This window comes from Accipiter gentilis, chromosome 2 (genome assembly GCF_929443795.1).
Source record: "Accipiter gentilis chromosome 2, bAccGen1.1, whole genome shotgun sequence".
NCBI classification, from domain to species: domain Eukaryota; kingdom Metazoa; phylum Chordata; class Aves; order Accipitriformes; family Accipitridae; genus Astur; species Astur gentilis.
Genome location: NC_064881.1, coordinates 32,040,038 through 32,061,690, shown reverse-complemented (window position 1 = coordinate 32,061,690; position 21,653 = coordinate 32,040,038). Strand labels below are relative to the sequence as shown.

Below are 21,653 nucleotides of genomic sequence, written 5' to 3'. Positions count from 1 at the left end.
GTTAGAAAATGTAGAGTTAAGTAGAAATGAGAGCAGCAGGAGTAGACATCACCGCTTTTTTGTCTCCAGGCCCCTGTCTACACTTGACTTAGAACTATTTTAATGGATGTGACTATGGCTGTACCTGAATTCATTTACAAACTTTTGTGTGTGTATGTGCAAACTGGATTTTAGCAATGTTTTGCTATCAGGAACACATTTGGGTTGTCGTTATAGTGATGTCTTTTTTTTTTTTTAATGTCAGCATATCTTAGATTAGAACAATTAATGACAGAGTTCCACCCATCTAGTCTCCAGCTCAGGCATGCCATTGGCAATGCAAAACTAATTTGAAGAAACATTTGGTGCCCGAGAAACTTTCAAAAGTGGCCTAAGATAACGACAACTCTTCTGTTTGTTATAGCGCATGTCTAGAAAAATCACTCTCTTTCAGGGAAGGCGCTGCTCTACAGTGTAGCTGTTATTATGTGAATTACTGACTGTTTGTTAAATACTGCAGCATAATTAGTGATGTACAAGACACAAACACAGCAACCTGCCTTAGGAGAAAGCAAGGCTCAGAAATGCATTTCCCCTTTTATCATTTAATCCAGCCAACATGACTCCTGCTGCGGTCTCTCAGCTTATACACTTTAAAGGTCTACAGTTACGAAACTTCTAATAGAAGCCTTTTATTACTATTTACATTTCTGGCTCCCATCGTCTCAGAAAGAGCCAAGGGCAGAAGGGAGGGAAGAGTGTGTTACAGCACAAAATCAGAAACTTAAAGCAATTTCTCTACTGACAATACATAGAATCTATGCCTGGGTGACAGGCCTTTACAAAATCCTGTTTTAAAAGGGTTCGTCCCTCCAGACTGTAGCAACAAAGAGTTAAATGGCTTGTCTCTCAAATGACTAACATCAATCCCATCATTCCTCGTATACACAAAAAGTATAGTTTTATAGTTTCTCCTGCCAGCCATTTACCTTATAAATCCCTTACAAAGGTAAGACCTTTGTTTTATTTCAATACAAATGTCTCCACCAAATGTTTACACTACTCTTTTGAAGCTTCCTCAAACCATACCACACCCCAGCAACTACATAAAAATGCCATTTGCCTTGAATCCCAGATACATACTTACCAAGCCATTTGTATAGACTGAAATTTCAACATTAATTGCAACCACAGGTTAACTCTTCTTTAATATATACATGTGCGTGTGCATGCCTGGCATATACATATATGCATGCCTGCACACACAAACATGGTTTAAAGCAGCTGTCAAGTTTAATCCTACATCGTTTCTGGTACTAACTCCCCCAAATGAAGTATCTTTTCCTCCAACCTTTAAATTTTGAAAGTAGAGAAAATATTAATTTCCTCCCTAATTAAATGAAATTTGATGTAACTTAGGAAGGAAATTAATAATTAAGAACAAAATAATTCTTATACTAGTCAAAGCCTGTCCGAAGTATCACTAGCAATGTTAAAGAAATATGGATTGTCACAAAACAAACCACTGATAGAGACTGTGCTGCTCTATAAGCTTGATTTTATCATTGTACCTACTGGAATCATAGCTCACTTCAGCCCACAATATCTAAGAACCTAATCCTGCAAATCACTCACTCATTGAAAAAAGCTTATTACTGTATGGGCTATGCCAAAACTCATTAAATAACTGGAAAGGTTCCCAGAAGCTTCAGCATGCTTTGGATTAAAGATCTACATTTCAGTTAAATATAGCAGGACAATGATTGCACGCAAGTATACACAACAACTGCACAGCACACAACTACTGTACACACCAAAAAGCATGTGCCAGCACCTGCCTGAATAACATATCCGCCAACAAGTCTGTTTACCACATGCCCAAGTTGCAGTGCTTAGCAGAAATCACTAATTTCTTGATACCACTGAAAAGTAGTTTTTGTCTGCTTTAAGGGGGCATTTTTCTTTAGCAACTGTTCACTGAAGTCACACCTTCAAATTTAAGGTTAAAAAGTACTTTCCATAAAAATATACAACTAATGTATTATTTCAGAAGTAACATCATCCTAACCATTTTAAATTAGCAAAGTGTTAATCCAACAGAAGGCATATCTCAAACAGTTGGTATGATTTATGACAAAGATATTCTCCTTTAACCAGAAGAGTTCTGCTTCTTAATTGTCTTTCTTGCAAACTAACTTCTCTCAGCAATAAGACTGTAAGCAGGCAGATGTACATCTATCAAAAATGAAACTAAGCTCTCTGTTCAGAAGCCTTCATTAGAACTCCTGTCAACCAGCCAGAGGCTGCAGAAAAAATCTTCTGTGGGGCAACAGCAAGGCAACTACCCACCTCCTAGCATATCATAAAAAGACTTTTAAAAGATCGTTAAAAAGTCAGCCAGTTCTTGTTAATTGTTGTTTGTTTCCTCACCTTTTTTTTAAAGAGCTCCTTTAAAAATAGCAAACATAGCATTCAGGTTCAACCAAAGGGAGCCAACAAATCACCTTGCCCATAAATGTTGCATATTTATACATAGAAGTAACTATGGGAGTGAAATTAAGATGGATTGTACAAAAAGTGTCCCTCACTTCCCACCTCTGCTTAAATACTGCACAGTATTTTTGTCCCAAGGAAGCATAAGGAAGAGTTTGACATGGCTGTAGACCCTTCCTCTCATTTCCCTGTATCCTGCGCTGAACCACAAGCCCCATGGTGACCTCTAGACAGTGACCCCAGCAGAAAAGGATGTCGTTCTGGAAAAAAGTAAGGATGTGCCAGGCCCAACTCTGCTCTGCCAGAAGGCAAGGGGACTGCTGTTGTCAACCAGACACAGCAGCGGAAACGCTAGCGGCGTGGTGTTTCTGACATTGGTGCTGTTCCCTTAGGCCACGGACAGCAACGGCGAGATTATTCCACAGCTCAACACAAGCTGTACAAGATTCCCTCTTCCATTGGCTTGTTCTGCCAAGCAGCAGTTGGAAGACGAGGGACTGAGCATGGGGAGCTAGGGCCTGCACCCCAGTTCCTTTACGTTACTGAGGCGATAAAGAGAGGCCTCTGCCTGTACTCTCTGAACGCCCGTTTCTTCCACGTAAGATCCAACCGAGATGCTGCCTGACAAACCCTTAGCAGGCTCACTGTTAGCAGGCAGATCCTGGCTGTCACACCCACGCTGTTATACCCTCACCCTGAAGGGCTTCCAGGAGGAGGGTACTGCTCTGCTTGCGTGTGGGAGGAGAAATCTGGCTTTAAATCAGCTGCCCTCCAGGTGGAGCAGGAAAGTGAGAAATCTGATGCTCCAGATAAGTCTTCCTAGATGTGGGATTTAGTCTCCCAGGAGAGACAGGGAAATTTGATTAGGTGATTTTTGGTTAGGTGATTTCTGCTGCTTCTGTTTGATTTTTCAAGATTGCTCCACCATGCACTTCCAACACCCAGTCTGTTTTCTTTATTTCTCCCCGGGCCAGTAGAGCGCTTCATCACATCATATCTCAGAGGCCCTGGAAAGAACTGCTCTGTGCCGCTTTTGTCTGACTCGGAAGAGAAAGGTCTTTGTGCCTGTGAGGTTAAGTTTTAATCTTGAAATTGTGGTGAAAAGGGAAAACAACACTGAGCAGAAACAATGGAGCCAGTTGAAAGATCATCGTTCAAAAAGCTTAAGAAATGACAGTCTGTAATTAGGCCTTGAAATTCTTCATCTCTCTTGGATGAGGTAATTGCTGGAGAAAAAAACACAGCCTTCAGTGACGTGCCTCAGAGTCCACAGCTTTCAAACACTGCAGGGACATCCTATGGGAATCCCCAGATCCAGCGCAGCTGGTTATTGTATTAGACTCTCCAACAAGAGCAAGCATGTGGGTACACGTACACGTGTGCGGGGAGGGAAAACACTTTAGAGCATGGTGATAAGCTTTCAGGTACAACCTGATTTATGCTTGATAACCCAATACCAAAGCATGTTATGAATCCTCTTACTTTTATCAATACATTTGCAGTTCAAGCTCCTAAACGATCAAATATTTGATAACTACTCCCCCAAATAAATATGCCAATTTGCATTTTAATGACTACGTCCTGCAGAAATACAAGCGGCTTTCTTAAATTTCACTCCTGACGCTTTTTTAATCCAGCAACAATAAGAGAGTCATTATTCTAAAATCTTACTATGTTTTATTTCCAGTGATCATTGAGAGACCTGTGTTGTTAATGTTCTGGTACCCAAGGCAAGAACAATGCGAATGGTGCGAGATTAGAACAAAATGGCCGAGGATAACACCTGACATTAGTGAATGTGACTCTCTTGCTGCTAGATCAACATGGTGTCTTGCTAAGTCTGGCTTGCAGCTGCAAATGCAAATGTGTTGAAGAACTGCCAGCCCTGGCAAAGGGGCTGGCAGCTGCCAGTGGGACAAGACTGTCACGCTCTATAGCCCTGGTAGTGCTTCTGTAAAGGTCCTTGGGAAAGTCCATCGTGCTGGAGATCCCAAACCTGTATTTGCTTGCATAATGATCACATGCACACAACTGTTGTGTGGTCATCTGTTGTGACTAGAGACGACAACACACTGCTGTATTATGGAATGGAATGATGTAATAGGGGAATATCTGGGGCAGTGAGAATGTAATCATTACATGAGTAAATGTAGCACCATTAGCAACTGGGCCAAGTACAACTGTTTACCGAGGCCAGCTTTTGAAAGAGCTAGGCGGTTTTGAGAACTATTGTCTTTTCTTTACCGCTCTCTTCTTTTAAAATGTGCAGAGATGAAAATCCCTGTTACTACAATCCTCAGCACCTTCAGTCAGGAAGTAAGGACAGCAAGTGTTAACGCTACCACTCCATGCTCAATGCAATCTCTCACAGGACTCACTCACTCGATACAATCTCTCTAATGTGGTTAGAAAGGCAGTGGGGAATTGTGCATGAAGATGTCTCTGTATTTGCAAGATCCTTAGTGTTACTTGAACATTGAGCGTTTTGTATTCAACCTGAAAACAGTATCAGGATTTGCTAAGCTCAACAGCGTTTGCTGTTTATTATTTCTACATCCCCAAGAGTCCTGCAATACCCCCTGCTCATTTTACACAGCCTATTTCCCTTGTTGTTTGCTTTCCAGGGGCCAACTTCTTCTTACAGTTACCGGCAGCTTTTAATTTCCCCTACGCAAGTCTGCGCAGCTGAAACACTCTGCCACCCTTTGGATAAACTTATCTATAAGAAACTTGTTAAGATGCACTGCTGTCCTGGTTTATAGGTCCACTGTAGCAGTCACATCCCCAAATGCAAAACCCCATGTCTGAGAGTACTTGACTGCTGAAAAAAAAAAAAACCACCAAACAACAAACACCAAAAAACACAAGAAAGGAAAGAAAGAATGAATGCATCACACCTCAAAAACAGTCCTCAAAAATATGTTCATTCCCAATTGCAAGGACAGTCTGTGTAACACTATAAAAAATAACGGCACCAACACAAGGGAAGGCATAGTCTACTTTACAGAATATTGATTATTGGAGATGTTAATAGTGTAGAAAGGAAGCTGATAATTTAGAGAAAGAAAACATTCATCTTGTGTCCTACACTGACTTTGCAAGTAGGAAAAAAAACTTTCACTGTTTCTCAGGCTGGGCATATTTTAAATGGAGCATCACTGAGAGGCCACAACTAAGAAATTACACTGTGAGAGCCCTGCAGGCCTTCCTCAGAAGTACATCTCTATTTGTCAGTGATACAGGTGTGAATGCAGTATCATCCCAACAGCTGTTACATACCATCTTGCCTTTTACGGATGGCCAGAATCCCTGGGGTCAGTGAAAGACCACAGTTTGCCTGGCTTTGCAGAGACTGAGCTTTCTCACCTCCACCTAGCCTTCTTATTATTTGTTAAAAAGCAGAGAAGTGGAACAGTGACTAAGGATGGATAGTACTTATAAAGGGATACCATCTGCACAGCTTTTCCTCACCTTTGCCTCCTCATTGACATCCCAAGTAAAGGACACAGCATTGAATGCAATTTCTTCAATATTCCCAATGGTATTAAAACTCTCCTTGTAATCAGCTGTAAGAAATAACAAACAAAAGACTCATGAAAAAAGGTTTGAATTTTCTCCTTTACAATTCATAATACATCTTTGCTTTTTCAGCGGGGTTCTCTAATGCATCAAAACTACCTCTTGTATTGTTTATGTTGAATTATTAATAAGCTTAATTGCAAAGAGGTAATATATTGCAACTTGAGTCTTATGCATAGTACATCACTAGCGAATATTCTTGCAAATTAATGCTTGCTCTCAAAAAGGAATCAGTGTGACCGTAGTGGGAATGAGCAGGTGTATTCATTAGCTTGGCCAAAGAATGGCCAAAACTGGAAAATTAACGAAAAGCTATTGAAACATAAATAAATAACATTATGGTAAATCCTAAAGAAGCTTTCTAAAAACCTAAGAGCTATCATTGGAGGAAATAATCAGTAGTGTACATTCCTTGCCCAGCTGTTTCAACTTTCCCAGGAATTACTGCACTGGATGCTGGATCTCTATTAAAAAAAACAAAAAACCAAACCAAACCAAAAAAAACAGCAAAAAAAACACAGAACAAAGAACCAAAAACACGAAGATCCTTTCTTCAAAGTGTGTATGATACTAAAACAGCAAACAAACAAACATAAAGTATTTTTAAATTGTCCGACTACAAAATCTGCACCCTCTTCTCACTTCTTTCCAAAGGGCTGTTAATACTATCAATAAACTAGCACTTTAGAAGGAATGCAAAGCAAGAGGAAGTATAAATTTCAAAGATGACCCAGCCCCCAGTCCCCACCATCCCTCCCCCCCCCAAAAACAGCAAGGGCAAACCACGTCAGACAGACAACTTTCAGGTCTTCTTTATAATTGAAGAAAGGAACAAGCCCAGTTTTTCTCTCCCTTTGCCAGCAAGATTAACCCAGTTTCTTCTTTTTGATGACAGATTAAGAGAAAGACCAGGCTTGTAACAAGGTAATATTTGCTTGATTAAAGGAACTTCCAAATTCTTCACGCAAATGTATCAACTCTCTCTGGGACATATACATTTCCTTAGAATCCCTCCAGGGCTGTAATGGCTGTAATTGGACTCAGTGCCAGAGGGCTGAGATTACGTCATGCAGCAATCTTGATCTAAATATGCCCAAATCTGCGCTTCAGAAGCATGCTGATTCTTAGCTTTGTAATCACTTACAGAAAAAGGATGGGTTTGTATTCTATAAATAAGTCCCTCAAATGGTTTCAATATTCATTTCCTTTGCCCTTCTGAAAATAAACTATTGGTCCCAAAGAAATAATTTATAGGTAATAATTGGTTTAAAATAATTTCTAACAAAACCACTGCTGTAAGATTTATTTAACATTTGAGATGTGCAATCAGTATACTTTTCTCTCATCTGAAATGCAGGGATATTGGCATTTCACTGGGGAAGTGAAACTGTGTGCCTTGGATACATGAATGACTTTGGATACAGTAAAAATTGATTGTTCTGACCATAGGAACAGCACAAGATATTTGGTGATGCAGCAAGTGAATATGGTGTTTGAGAGGGCTGGCAGGCTTTTCGTTCCCATCATGAACTCAGATCTCCTTTCTAACTGTAGTCATTGGCTTCACTATCTAAATTCAGTGTGGGAATGCAAATGAGAAGAATTAGAAGACACATAAGTAGTTTAATATGCATGTGCACACATCCACCCACCCCTTAAATTTATGATTCACCAGAAAGTGCAACTGACTGCTGCATATGGGCGTGCTGTGTAGGTGCACTTTGGAAAGATATGAACAAGATGTCTTGTAAAGACACATGTTTTCTCCCAAAAGGCTGTCAGAACCTTGTATCCCACCAACCCTTCCCTTCCCCCAACACATGCCTCCGCTTCCTTAATTGCCATACACAAATCTCATGGAACGTCTATGTGACATGCTGTTTAAAAGCAGAAGTACATCCTATTCCCCTCAATGTACAGATAATTAAAGAAGGATCCTCAGTTGATTAAGAAAGCATTTACATCCAAGGATATTTGAAAGTTGTTAGTCTGACTACTATTTTTCCTCTTCTGCTGCTGTGAGTTACCAGAAATAGAAAATTAGGGGGGTTTCGATATGCAAGAAAATGGTTCTATAGGAATTATTTCCTCTTTTGTTGGGTAAACTGCATATTAAACAATGGCAAATTTCAACACTAAACACTAGTCGTTTGCATGCATTACATATTATTGTAGTAGTTTTTGTATTGTGCACATAAATAATACAAACTATCCTGCAAAAAAATATGGGCAAGACTCTGGAGCACAAATAAGCCCAATCTAAAGCTTCCACACCCACTCTTTATGTCTATGTTTGAACCTGTTCCAGTATTTGTCAAATTATGGTACTGATTCTAAATATCTGCTGCAATCTAGTATTGTATTCTTTATTTGACAATATTTTAAAAGAAAAAGCCAGTGATCCAATGTCACTGCACAGCATTGTGGAAAAGTCAGCTTTTTTTTAACTCACTCCTGCTAAAAACAGTGAAAGTGACTCTCTCCTTCAGAAAAATCTATAACAGCACATAGCCTAAATTCTGGAAAACACCTTTCCTTCTTGCTTAATAAGTGTCAAGTCCTCAAGTTTATTCCTGAAGCACTGAGGACTTGCTTACATGTAAATACATGCTTGTCCTATTAATATCAATACATCTTCAGACTCAGTACTGCATCTAATACATTCAACCATCCTTCCTCCCAGGAGGTACACCAGCCAGTACACAAAACAAATTAAAGCAGTGACCCCTGCATGTCTGGAGTGCAGCAACCAGTCACTCTATTTCCTCTGACCTCCAGAATACAACTGCAGGCCAGAAGGCAGGCAGACAGACCCGTGCCACCACGGAAAGCAGCACAAGCAGAGCAGTCACCCCTATGTCAGGGCTGAATAACTGGACCCCAGAATTGGAACATCCCAAATTAATTTGATTTTCTGCCTGCTGTGGACCAAGTCATGCTCTAGATTAAAAGTGCATTCATAAACAATTCAAAAGGTTTCACAGATGTTAAACATATGCTACAAACATTAACGTAAAATAATATTTATCACCATAAACATCTATGGAACAGGTTACACAGATTTATGGCTATTCACAGATAGTTTTAAAGGAGCCTAATACATCATTAACCCTCTAAATACTGTTGATAGTTGGGAGTGAAATCCAAAATAAAAGTGGGGTTACCAGCAGCAGATTGGCAGACCATGCCCTGAAGATGGGACAAATCTGATACACACCCCTGTCCTTGGCAAGCTTCTCTCACTGCCTGTTTAAATGGTTCTCCATGGTGTATCCTGGCATTTGCTAATCTCCCTCAGAGACACCTAATTCTCTCTGTTAACTACACAGGACCTGGATGCTAACTCAGCATTCCTTTACAGAAGCCCTTCAAGGATGTGAATTTTCAATGTAAAGGGAAATCTTCATAGAGCCACACAATAATTTAGCTTGGAAGGGGCCCCTGGAGGTTACCTGGTTCAACTCCTACCCTACTCCTACTCAAAGCAGGGCCAACTTCAAATTTGGATGAAGTTGCTCAGTTAGATCATCTGATGATAAAACTGGAAGATTTTGCTAAACACAGCTTGATGCTTGTATGGGAAATGTAGCTGGGAGCCATTCTGCCATAATAAGCCCAATATCCACAATGTAAGTCCCAAAGAAAATGAAATGTACTTCAGAACTATGGTACTTGGTAAGAGCTAAGGCTGTATTTCAGCTGTTCTCAAGAAAACACTACTGAGCAACATCTAGGTCTTTCTTCTGAAAACACTAAGGTGAACTGTGCCCTTACAGTTCTTACATCTGACAGGGAGTGCTATATCAGGAAGTCTTACTACGCCAGGCTTTGCTCATGTTTGCAGTCCAAATAAAAAATAAGTGCCAGAGTGCCTCAAAAGTCAGCACAGACCTATTTAATCTCAAACTAATGGAAACACAAAAGACATTCACTTTAACACAGATAAACACACAGCTCATGCACAGTACTTGTTTTGCAGAGCGCCATTTTACAGAATATGCATCATAAGCTGACTCGTTCGGGTAAGGGGACTGAAATGTGCCAGTACACCACAAGTGTGGTGGAGTTGGAGGGTGTTGGCACTGCAATGGAACAAGCTCCTCAGCACATACCTTCGGAGGCATGAGCATTAGCACTGCAAGCTTGTAGGGACTAGCACAAAAAAACAGGCAGCCTTCAGAAATATCTGTGATGTTGCATACTTGCTCTTTTAACGTGTCATGATAGGAGTCATTTGGTCTGGGGTGGAGGTTTTACTGCCTTAGCTACCCCAAAGGCCAAAAAAAAAAAAAAAAAAAAAAAAAAGAAGCTGGGAAAACAGTTCAGTTCAGTCAGAGCTATCAGGATAAGACAAGAGGCAGAGAGGAGATTCAGAAAGAGCTGCTTTGACCAAATACGCTTGACTTTAACTAATGCCAGCCTCAGTGGACGCTGCAGCATTTGAAAGTCAAAAGGCATGAGTAAGACCACTTAGGAACCGATTCCCTGACCACCCTGTTCAATCACCCCTGAAGTCTTGCAGTACTCTCTCCAAGTAACCCTGCTTTTTTTTTTCTCCCTTCTCTCTGCCCCCTCTCATTCCTGCCATTCAATGGTTTGGTTCCCTCAGGCGGTCAAAACAAGATAGACTTTGTCTGCTTTGGTCTCGCCGACTCCTTTGACTGGAATGAATCTGCTGCAGATGGCTGCATATGTAAACTGCACGTGGGAGGGGAGAAGCGCTTGATGTCTAGACACTCCCACAGATTTCAACTTCAGGCTCCTTGGCAGCAGGTACGTGTTCTTCCTCCGCTAAAATCTCCCAAGCATGTGGATAGGGCAGTTGTGGCCGAAATGGGCTTGTAAATACCTTAGATGGGACGAACGGTAAACAGGTCTCTCAGGATAGCACACCAGAGCTCTCTTCTCCCTCACTTCTCTCTGACACCGACAAGACTCAAAAACTAGGGGCGTAGGAGTCCTGTGTGCTCCTTTGCAGTCACCATAATGATGGCATCTTCACTCTCAGGCTGCACTTACACATCAGATCAGCTAACATAACTGTTATGTGGGCTGCTACTGTTACTGGATCAAAGAGTGGATCAGCCTTTGAAAAACTAAAGGAAACAAACACTCTACCACTCCTGAGGAGGTGCAGACCTTGACTTCCCAGCAGCAGAAGGTGGAACACCATTAAGTACACATGCAAGGGGCAGCTCTTCTTTGACCATTCCTTCTGCATGATCTCCATCATGCTTCATAGACCCCAATAGCCCAGTCCTAGCAGGATAAGCCATTGCTAAAAACTGTGGTACAAGCCTTGCAGCCATTGACAATGTATCCCACCACATCCCTATGCAAGGTACCAGAGATTTCAACATTCTGCAATCTTCCCTGAAACATGGGGAAATCCTCTTACACTCACCAATGTCAAGGACCCTCTGCTTAGCTGTGTGCTGCCGAGAATGCCAGTATTTCCAGTATTTCAGCTGTTCATCTCTGTTTTTATCCTCACTGAAAACAACCATGACCACGCTCTAAGAAAATCAACAGAACTTGCATTAGTTAACATGTAATTAACAGTCAGAAACACAAAAATTAAAATCTCCCATACGCCTCTAATGCTGATCCAGTCACCACCCTCCCCCAGTACTTGGGTTGCAGAAGATTGTTGTTTTTTATTCCAGTCCAATATTGCAATGCATTTAAAATCTCAGGGCAGAAAAAAAGTAGTTCTAAATAATGCAAGGCCTGGGATTATATTCTTGATAGTCCATATAAAATTTAGTCATATTCTTAGATTTAAGAAGTCTAATTTGGCTTAAGTAAAAAGTGGTCGTTTCAAAGTCAGAGGATCCCCAATTCCAATACTGATCCAAGTCCAGTCCAAGTGTTGGAGTTCAGATTCCTTGTCACTCTGGAAGATGACATTACACTGTAAAGGGATATGTTGTTACGAAGCTTAGGCTTACTAGCTAGAGGCAGGACATTTTCAGTTTTAGGGTATCTGGACTATGTATGCTTTCTCAGGAGCAGGACTCTTGCATACGTGTATTTAATGACAAACTCAGTGTGACTATTTACTGGGATTTGCTGAGCTTTTCAGTTCAAGTTCTGAATTCCTTTTGTTAAACTGTGTGATTCAAAGGAAACAGAGTGAAACTTTATGCAAAACTTCACATAAGTAAAAAAGGCTTTTTAAAAAAGGCCTGCTGTAGGCAAGCAAAACAAAAACACAAAACAATGAAAAATGCTCATACTAGGTAAACTAAAGTGAATAGAAATCACAGAGGAAAAAAATTCACTTTTAAATATCCTCTTTTGTTTCCATTCTTCCTTTAAGCCTGAGTCACCAAGCTCATAAAACACCAACAAGCTGTTTCAGAAGCCGAGGAGCTGGATCACGACTGATTCATGCTCACCACCATAACCCTTCACATGCTCTCTGACCTTCTCCATTCCACCTATAAAAGCCGAATGTCATCACTGCTTCTTCCATGTCTAGCTACTGCATGAGCACAAGGCAGCACATGCTGTGGATGAGTCCTGAGTTATGCATATGCATACTGGATGGCCATCAGGTATGTGCTAGCTGGCCAGCTGATGCACTAACCAGAACTGGCAGCGCAGACTGTAGCTTTTCCACCAAGGACAGCATTAATCTTTTTCCTCTATGAAGCATTTACATGGAACTTGTAGAGGTTTAATACCTTCAAAACCTCTTGCCCCTCTGTCAGGTTTGGATGGAATTGGCAATAAATTCAACAGTTGTTTGGCTGGGGACCTGGCAAACAGAACATGATCGTGAAGGTTGCATTCGGTTTCACAATCTTCTGTAAACTGTAGGTCCTCCAAAAGAAATGGTCTCATCTCTCCTTTACAATGTCCACCCTTCCACTGCCACAGCTTCAAAACTCATTTGGCTGTGCAGTGAATCAGACTTAGGAGGACTGGTTTTCAGCGAGACCAGTGAGCTCCTGACTCCTGTTTCAGCAGTATAAGTGCTAGAGCTGGTAGCACAAAGGGGGAAGGAATGGGTGGGTGGCAGGGAGAGACTTTTCAGCAGCATAGAAGTCTTACATCAGCTTCAGCCAACAACAAAACGCCATCATCAGCCTCATGTCCTTAGGAAACCAGGCTAAAAATTAACCGCTATTCAGGTTTACAAATCATTGCCTCTCTTTCCGAAGAGTCTCCCTAAACTTCACGTATGATAGAAACATATAGTAGTTGTCTGCTTCACTGCTCATGTTGACTTTCATTGGTTCCTACGACTAAAGTCACTACATTTTTAGAGTACATTTATTTGGATGGAAACACTTTTGCAACCTCATACATATGCAGCCCTTCCAGCTTCAGGGTGAAATTTCCAGGGCAGCAACTTTGAAGCTTGTTGTTCATTCCAAGGTTATTAGGTTAGGATTTGCTTACTCAAAAATGTTACCAGGAAAATCAGGAGGCCTGTTCACCAGGCAGATGTTGCTGAATACCCAAGCTCCATTTCTACCCATGGAATCTAAGATGGAAATCATCCATTTAGTCATACTTCTGGGTGAATATCAAGTGAAAGCTCACACTTATATGATGTGAGTGGTTTAAAATTTATGCCACAAAGGATGGCTTCAACTCTTCACATTTTATCTGAAATCCACTAGAAAGCAGCCCCTGAAGTGCAAGAGTGAGTGAAGATGGACTTATATAGTAGATGTAGCAGTTCTCTTATTTTTTTCTTTAATTATGGCAATGATAAGTTCACCAATGTCAAGTGCAATATCTGGGCAATTACCATTCTGCCAAACCATAAACTGCAGCAGATACGTATATAATTAACTTGTAAGGTCACACTTTGAAAAAAAATGGACCCATAAATATTTGAGATCTCCCACCTTTACATTGGGCATAAGGGTAAGCTTGCTCTGTCTTCTCTCACAAGAAAAAAAATTATCAAAAACCAACGAACCACAGCTACATTTATCTGCAGAACTCCTTTCCCGTCTAGGAAAGAAATTGGACTATACCCTGACTTTGCTGATGGGATGCCGGAAACATTTGTTGTCACCCGTCTCACTCAGGGTGATGGCGTAGAACTGTCCTTTGTTCAAGTAGGTCATGGGCCCCTCTCCTTGCTTTTGACGCAGAGATTTGGTAGCTTCTAGCGTATACTGAAAAGTGCTGCTGAAAAGACAGGGAGAAAAACACCAACAAAATCCATATAACTTTCTCCTTTTCTCTTTGTCCCCATTTATTATGTATTTCATGCATTGTATAAGCAAGGCATAAGACACTAATAGTAAAATTCCAGGAAAACATCACACAGGTATTTAAAAATGCATTTTCTTCTTTCAAGTTCATCAGATCTGACAATCAAGCATAAAACTATCTGGACTGTAAGTCTCTTCCATCAAAGGCTACATCTCTACTTTCTCTGAAAAGAACCATCATGAAGTACAAGACTATGTACCCCACAGTGAGAGTGTCAAACACCAAGGGGGACTTCAGTATGATTTGCAGAAAATCAGCTACCTCCACAGACATTTAAACTTAGAAGTGTAACAGAAAGAGAAATTAAAAAAAAAAAAAAAAAAAAAAACACAACAAAAGCCGAAACCCAGAATAAAACTGGTTGCAAAAGATGGACACAGACCAGAAAGTCCAACTGCTACTTTCAGCACACTGGAAAAAAGCAATACAACTAGAAGGGACAGTAGGTTCTTTTGTTTAAAGACAATATGCAGCCAAGGTTTTTACAAGCCTTCTTTTCAAAATTAATCAGACAGAACAAAGTACCTACATTTAGTTGTATCTGCAATTGAGTAACCTCCCTTTAGAAAAAGACAAAAATTAGACAAAAAGATAGTTTGCTCTTGTGTTGGAAGTTAGATTTTAGAAAAGACCCTCCCCTTCACAGGAGAACTTTCCACCTAAGTAGTATACTACTACTACTACTACTAGTAGTATAGCAGTTCTCAAACCATGAAAAGTTAAAGCTCCATTAACTAGTGAACTGTTAGCTGAACACAGTTCTCACAGAGCCTCTTCCAGCTGCCTCTTCCAACAACGGGCTTGAACAATAATCCAATAAAAATATGCCTGCAGCTCCTCACATTCTCTTAAATGAAAAATAATGTTAACCTTGCAGAATAAACCTTCTCGTCAAACTGCATTTGGTCACGACAGGAAGCTTAATGCAAGGAGTCACTTGCAGGATGTCCTCACATTGGAGATACAGGGGAAGCATTTTCACAAAGGTCCTAATTCAGCTAAGTATTCAAGCAGTGCTGAATTAGAACCAAAAGGATGAATATGTTGGTCCAAAACACCAGTGTACCCTAAAATTTCTAGTTCAAGCAAATACTCTGGATCATCATAACACTGTCACAGCAATATGGAAATAAGGGGAATACAAAAACATTTTAACTATCCAATGGGGGCGGGGGGGGGGGGGGAATCACTAAAATGCATTAATAATAATAACATTTAAATCCCCACTTGAAAAGAAGGTAGAAGAAAAAAAATAACCTGACCCACTGTCTTTCCATCCAAAGGAAGAAGTTTCAGACAGTTGAGTACCAATTATTTAGCTTAGTATCAATCATTCAGTCAAATGAAGACAATTTCTAAGTGTTTCTTAGCTTATAAATGGAAATCCAGTCATTTTTCTAGTTGCTTAAAAGTTACAAATCAAAGCAAACTAAGGTAAAAAGAAAACACTAACCTATACCTATCCAAACCACAGATGGCAGTACCAGCACCTCCCAACAACACAGCTGCTGACACACGAAGGCTCTTGAGCACAGTGGGAAGGCGGCATGAAGGGGACTGTGATCCCCTCCGCTGATGCCCACCATGGTGTGCACTGCTGCAGTCCCTCTGTCCTCTGTGCAAGGGGAACAGAGGCTCTGTTGACACTGGCAAGCTGTACATCCCTGTTCAAGCAGACTGGAAGAGCAAAAACCACCGGTGCTGCAGACCCAGCACTCATCCTGTTGTATATGCTTGTCCTATGGATTGAGTGCCAATCATTAGTGGTGGGGGCACATCCTGTGGCTTAGTGTCACACAAAGGGACTGCAGGTTGCATGCTGCAAGACAGCTGTGTGACACACACCAAAGCACACTGAGTGCCCTGGGAGATGCACCTCAAAACCTCCCACCAGACAGAAACTCTAATGAGGATGTGTGCTGAGAAGGGCTTAGGATGAACCAAAGTCAGGCACACAGTGTCTTAACAGAGCTGCCTACACTCTGCCACGGTCTGGTCTTCTGTTTCCTGGCATTTTGTATGTTTCAGAAAGACATCAAAAAATGTAAATCCCAGACACACTGCACCTGGCCAATTTTGCAGTCTCTGTGTGGTACCACCTGGGAATTTTCTTCTTGATCCCAGCTGGCAATCAAAGTGTGCCCTATAGCAGGAGGATTACTATTACCCTTAAAACTTATTGCAGTCACTCAAATGATTATACTATTCTGAATCTCACCAGGAGTCTTAACTAAAGCCCTGTGTAGTCATTAAGGGATCTTCTATCAGGCTTCAAATTACTTTCATATTCACCGCTTCTTTTTTTTCAATCTGAAGTTCTTATTTCTGAACACCTATCACTTCCAGGTAACTCCCAGGAAAGATGTATTTCATTTTTCTTAGTGTGCATTTGAACGTTTTGTTCTAACATGGACCTGGGCCATAGTATGAAAGAATGTTTGAGAATTCTTAACAATACTGATGCTTCAGGATTCAATTTTATAAATAACCGGAGTAGCAAGTGAGCAGTCTTTGCTAAATATCTGTTTCATATATACTGCCTATATGATGACTCACTTCGGAGCTCACTGCAGTTAATGATTGTTTTAATATTCCTCAGAAAAAAGATCAAGCTGTAAGGAACCTCCACTACAGAAGCAGTCATATGCCTACTCCAGGAAAAATATGATATGTAGGCATGTTCCTATTTCCAAAGTGAGAGCAATCTCTCAGATACAAACAGAGCTATTCACAAGCATGAAATGAAGTGTCAGCTTATAAACTTAACTGATCATAGTCCTTATTAGTTGAAGTGACTCTGCAGTGTTTGCCCATTCTACGCATGCATTTTTCTGTGCTTAGGGAGGACACTATTAATTTCAAACTTCAATTTTTGAAACATTCTAAAAAGCTTTTTGGGATTCTTAGGGGTTTTTTACATGGTTTGTAATAGATACTTCGTTTGTATTATTTTATAGGTAAACATGAAGTACCACAACAAGCAGTGTAAAAAGACAGAGGGTATCCCAGAAAACGTGCCAGGAGCAACTAGAAAACAGAAGGCAAAAATGAAGATGGGAATTCCATAAGGCTGGTGGAGCCAGTTCAACCATCCCCGACATCTGACTTGTGCACCCTGCCATCCTGAAAGGTGGAGAAGATTTTTCCATGACCTGGCAGTCAAAGCTGTGCCCTGCTACCTGGGGGACCTCTCTTAACAGTTTTAATCTCACATATCTCCGGGGGGGCTTCAGAGGAGTTACTAACTTAAAACAATGCTGAAGGAAGATAACAGATGAAGATATAAACTGGTCAGATAGAAAGCTAACATATGCAGGAGACAAAGGGGAAAGTGATGCTGGGAAGCATCAAGGGAGCCCTGTAGGTGTCCCAGGGTGATGAAAGAGAGGGTGGGAAGTGGAAACAGGCAGCCTCTCCTCCATACATTCCTACGTGATGCCAGTCAACACATTTCAAAGCTTATGCCATACCTTGTTTGTTCATAAATATATTCTTCAGCCCCCACTGACACACTGCGATACTTCTGAAAAATAAAAACAACAATTAAATATAGTTTGATACAATCAAAATGCAAATGCCAACAGAAGTAGAATTATGTTTATTTAAGGACCCCTCACTTTTTGTTTTGTTTTGCTTTACTTAAAAATATGTGTGGTCGGCTGTCCTTAAGGCCTACAATGAAATGCTGACAAAAAATTAGATTGCTGTACTGCTTATTTTGAACAGGAGTGGTGACACAGACTAAGAAAGTATTTTACCTTCAAAGCAAGATTCTGTGTAAGCAAAACACACACTTTACCAGATGAAAGGAGACCTACAATGACTCTTTAAAAAATGAACGCTCATCTATTAAAAAAAAAAAAAAAAAAAAAATTACATCAAGAGGTAGAATTCTGAAAAAATGAAATCTTTTTGCACAGACTAAGCAAGGATTTGTACTCTGTCTCCCTGAGCAAACAAGCCCATTCATACTGTACTATGTAAGCCTTGCTGCTTCTTCTTGGCTTGCCTTTTGCCTGAAACATGTTTTTGCTGATGTCTCTGATTCACTGATGTATCATTACATTTAATCTCCAGGATTTCTTTTGTGATCACCAGTTAGCAATTAAAAGATGTTTTGTTTCCAGAAGTGTCAATTCGGGCAATTTTGAAAACAGTTTTTAATTTTACTTTATGCACAATTGTGGCACAACAAATATCCAGTTAAGTGCAAAGGTATTACCTACTGGTTAGGAATATTTCCTGAAGATCAAAAGTCAAGGATCCACAAGCAGTAGAATAGATAAGCTAAATACCTAAGAAATCTAACATCTGAGGGGTATTACAATAAAGATGGTCTCATATTGACATGCAAGGCACATTTTATATAAAGGCTAGAGGTTGACATTGTCAAAAACATTCAATTTACTTACCTATCCTCGAAAATTTTGTCAATACTATAAAGGACTAATAAATTAATCACAGCTAAATGAGAATATGAAAGATGAGAAAGGTATATTTATATAATTGTTAAGATTGTATCCAAAGAACATAGCAAGTGATTGACTGAAGTGTCTATTACCACAAGGATCTATAAGAACTCAGCACTCCTTCAGTATAACAGAGCTACATCACTCAAGAAACATCCTGAAACAATTTCTAAATACATATTCATAATGTGTTTAAAAACTGAGCAGGTATCAGAGCAAATCTACTGCAGCCAAACCCAGCCATTCTCACCAACAGAATAGGAAAACTAGTAAGAACAACTGTATCCCTACTTCAAACACTAATTTAGCACCAGCTCCTCTTTTGGTATTTTTTGACATTTTACCTTACGCTCTCCTCACACCTGCTTCACACAGCTGTCCCTACGCAACAGCACATGGCTGGAGAAGCAGGCAGAGTGCCACAGGGGCGAAGCACACCCTGGGATTTGGGTAGTGGAGAAAAAACAAAGGGACAGGCTAAGTGTTGAGCGAGGCTGCATGCAGCAGGGTCGGGAAGGTCCCCCTGCTCCCGTGCCACACGCACGTGAGCGTTTGGGGACTGGAAGGCCACTAGCGGTGGCACACACACACTTCACCCAGGTCACAGACAGGGACCTAGTTACTGTTGTTCAGCCTCCCTATACAGTTACTAGGGGAGGTGAAGATGGAGAGGAATGAGCGCACCTGGCAAACCATTCCACTCACTTCTGGAAACCGGATTTGACCTGCCTCTTTCTCCATAGACTGCAGAGAAAGTCTAAATGACAAGTATCATATGCTGTTATTAACCAATCATTTTAAAAACATGTAACAAAGTATTACCATTGTAACAAAATTACTGTAACATGGAGTTTGGGATGCAAGGCCACCCTATCCAGGTAAAATCCCTTTCTACCTCCAAGTTAAACAACTTTGCACATTCAACAGCACTTTGCACAGCGCAGACTAACTGACTGGGGAGCTCTCAACAGCGCGTCCCAGAACAAACCAGCGTAATGGAATCACTCAGCTACAGCACCCCAGGGAAAGCCACAGCTATGGTACCACTGGACTCCCATAAAAAGCCATTTACCAGTAACAACGAAAAATAGCTGAAATGTGATTTGATAATGCAGAGCAGTGTTTCTAATCCAAGGTTTGATCTTACTGATTTTTTCAATGGCAAGCTAGATTTCTTCATTAATTATTCATTTAGTTGATCTACATCCGTTCTATAGCTGAAAATGGGATTTCACCTCCAGCCATCCTGATATACGATGCTTGCATGGAGACAATTTACTTTTTTATATTACTCATACACAAACACACAGTAAATTTCTTATATATTCAGTCAGAGTAATTCAGCCTTAACATAGCTTGCCTTGTACTTTTGTTACATTTACAATTTCGTAGAGCTGGAGGAGAAAAATCCAAGGAGAGTTTTACCACCTAATATCTCTAATTATTTGCAGAGGTACTGTCAGCTTTAAATAATTTTTACCTTTCTACATTTCTGGCTTGTTTGTATTATTCTGCAGCAGGCAAAAGCAGCCAGAGGGTACTCACCATATTAAAGCTGACTGTATAATTACTTTGCCTCTCTTGTCTCTCTTCTCCTCCTCATTCCCCTACATATACATGCACCCGCGTCTTTCCCTGCCTGTTAACTTTTCCATTCCCCTCTAGTCACCTAATTCCACTACTTTTTCTCACTTGCCCATATTGCAGAGTAAAGCTTAGTCCAACACACAGCTTCTGAATAAAATACTGGGTTCACCTAGCAGCAGAGGCTGCCACTGCTCATTCGCACTTTCAGAAGACATTAAGAATTTCCCAGTTACAAAGTGGCTGATATTTCTTACTGTTATGAATAGGTCTGAAGGTAGATCTTGCTCACAGAAAACAAATCCTTCAAAATGGCAGCTATCCTCTACTTGGACACAATATCCCAGAAGACAAAGATAAGTATCTATTACTCTCAGAGTTTCCAATAAACAGCTTCAAAACTGTCTTCTGAAATGCCTCATGATGCTCCTCTGTAATCAGAGCACAGGCTGACAGGAACACTGCAAGGAGCAGAAATTAATTTGTTGAAACAAGCATCACTGTTCTAATGGCTCTTGTGGACAGCTCAAATCTCCTTATCTTGTTTACCAGCTAAAATCTCTTTATCTTGTTTATAGCTTTTTATTGAGTTCTTGGATTCTAATTTGAGGTGAAAAACTTACTTCTGTTCCTCCATCTTTGAAGGTGTCGCTGTAAGTACTGTCAGGAGTACTGCGCTGGTCATCTTTCAGATAATTTGTGTGGGGAGCAATGCTGGACACTTCGTACGGTTCAAAGATAACCCCTCGGTGCTCCTCATTCTCTCCTCTTGCATAGTGTGCTTGTGGGGTCATAAAAACAGGGGTGAACTCCTCTGCTTTAACCACAGTCACTCCAGTCCCTGTGATGGGTGTCGAGCTCCCAGAAACATTTGTGTTGTATTCCCTTTTGGACGACTCCAGAGGATCTTGGTTCAAGGAAAGGTTAACCGGCACTGTCTTCAGGACTTGCACACGGTTCTCTCCCCCACTTAAATTACTCTGAGCTTCCGTGGTATTAAGACAATTTCTGTGAGACAAAACCAAATATGTTATGAACTGTCTTGACAGAGTAAATCTCCTTAAATAGCTTAATATTCTAAGATGCCAGGGAAGGAGATCTTTCAACTCTGACAGGCCATTGCCGTAAGAAGTAGTACATTAACAAATACTAGGCAAGACATTCTGAGGCAAGCAGAGAGGTCCAGAGCTCTTTGACACCTAGGGAAGCATAATACATTTGATTTGACCTATAACCGGTATGACTTGTTACAATAAATTCTAGGAATCCAGGGTTTCTTTTGCCTTGGCTTATAATTTGGATGCAAAA

General features: G+C 40.6%; 1 protein-coding gene across 3 annotated transcripts in view; it reads right to left on the bottom strand.

Annotated features, from left to right (window-relative positions):
• Nucleotides 1-21,653, bottom strand: part of GRHL2 (grainyhead like transcription factor 2) — a 68,035-nt gene that overhangs the window by 28,432 nt on the left and 17,950 nt on the right. For 2 of the 3 annotated variants that reach the window (XM_049822327.1, XM_049822345.1), the window contains exons 4-8: nucleotides 20,969-21,353; nucleotides 17,763-17,815; nucleotides 14,049-14,205; nucleotides 11,456-11,567; nucleotides 5,944-6,038 (exon numbers count right to left, since the gene is read on the bottom strand). In XM_049822327.1, coding sequence (XP_049678284.1) covers nucleotides 5,944-6,038; nucleotides 11,456-11,567; nucleotides 14,049-14,205; nucleotides 17,763-17,815; nucleotides 20,969-21,353 — 802 coding nt within the window. The remainder of the gene's footprint in view (nucleotides 1-5,943; nucleotides 6,039-11,455; nucleotides 11,568-14,048; nucleotides 14,206-17,762; nucleotides 17,816-20,968; nucleotides 21,354-21,653) is intronic. The other variant, XM_049822336.1, reaches the window with a different exon arrangement.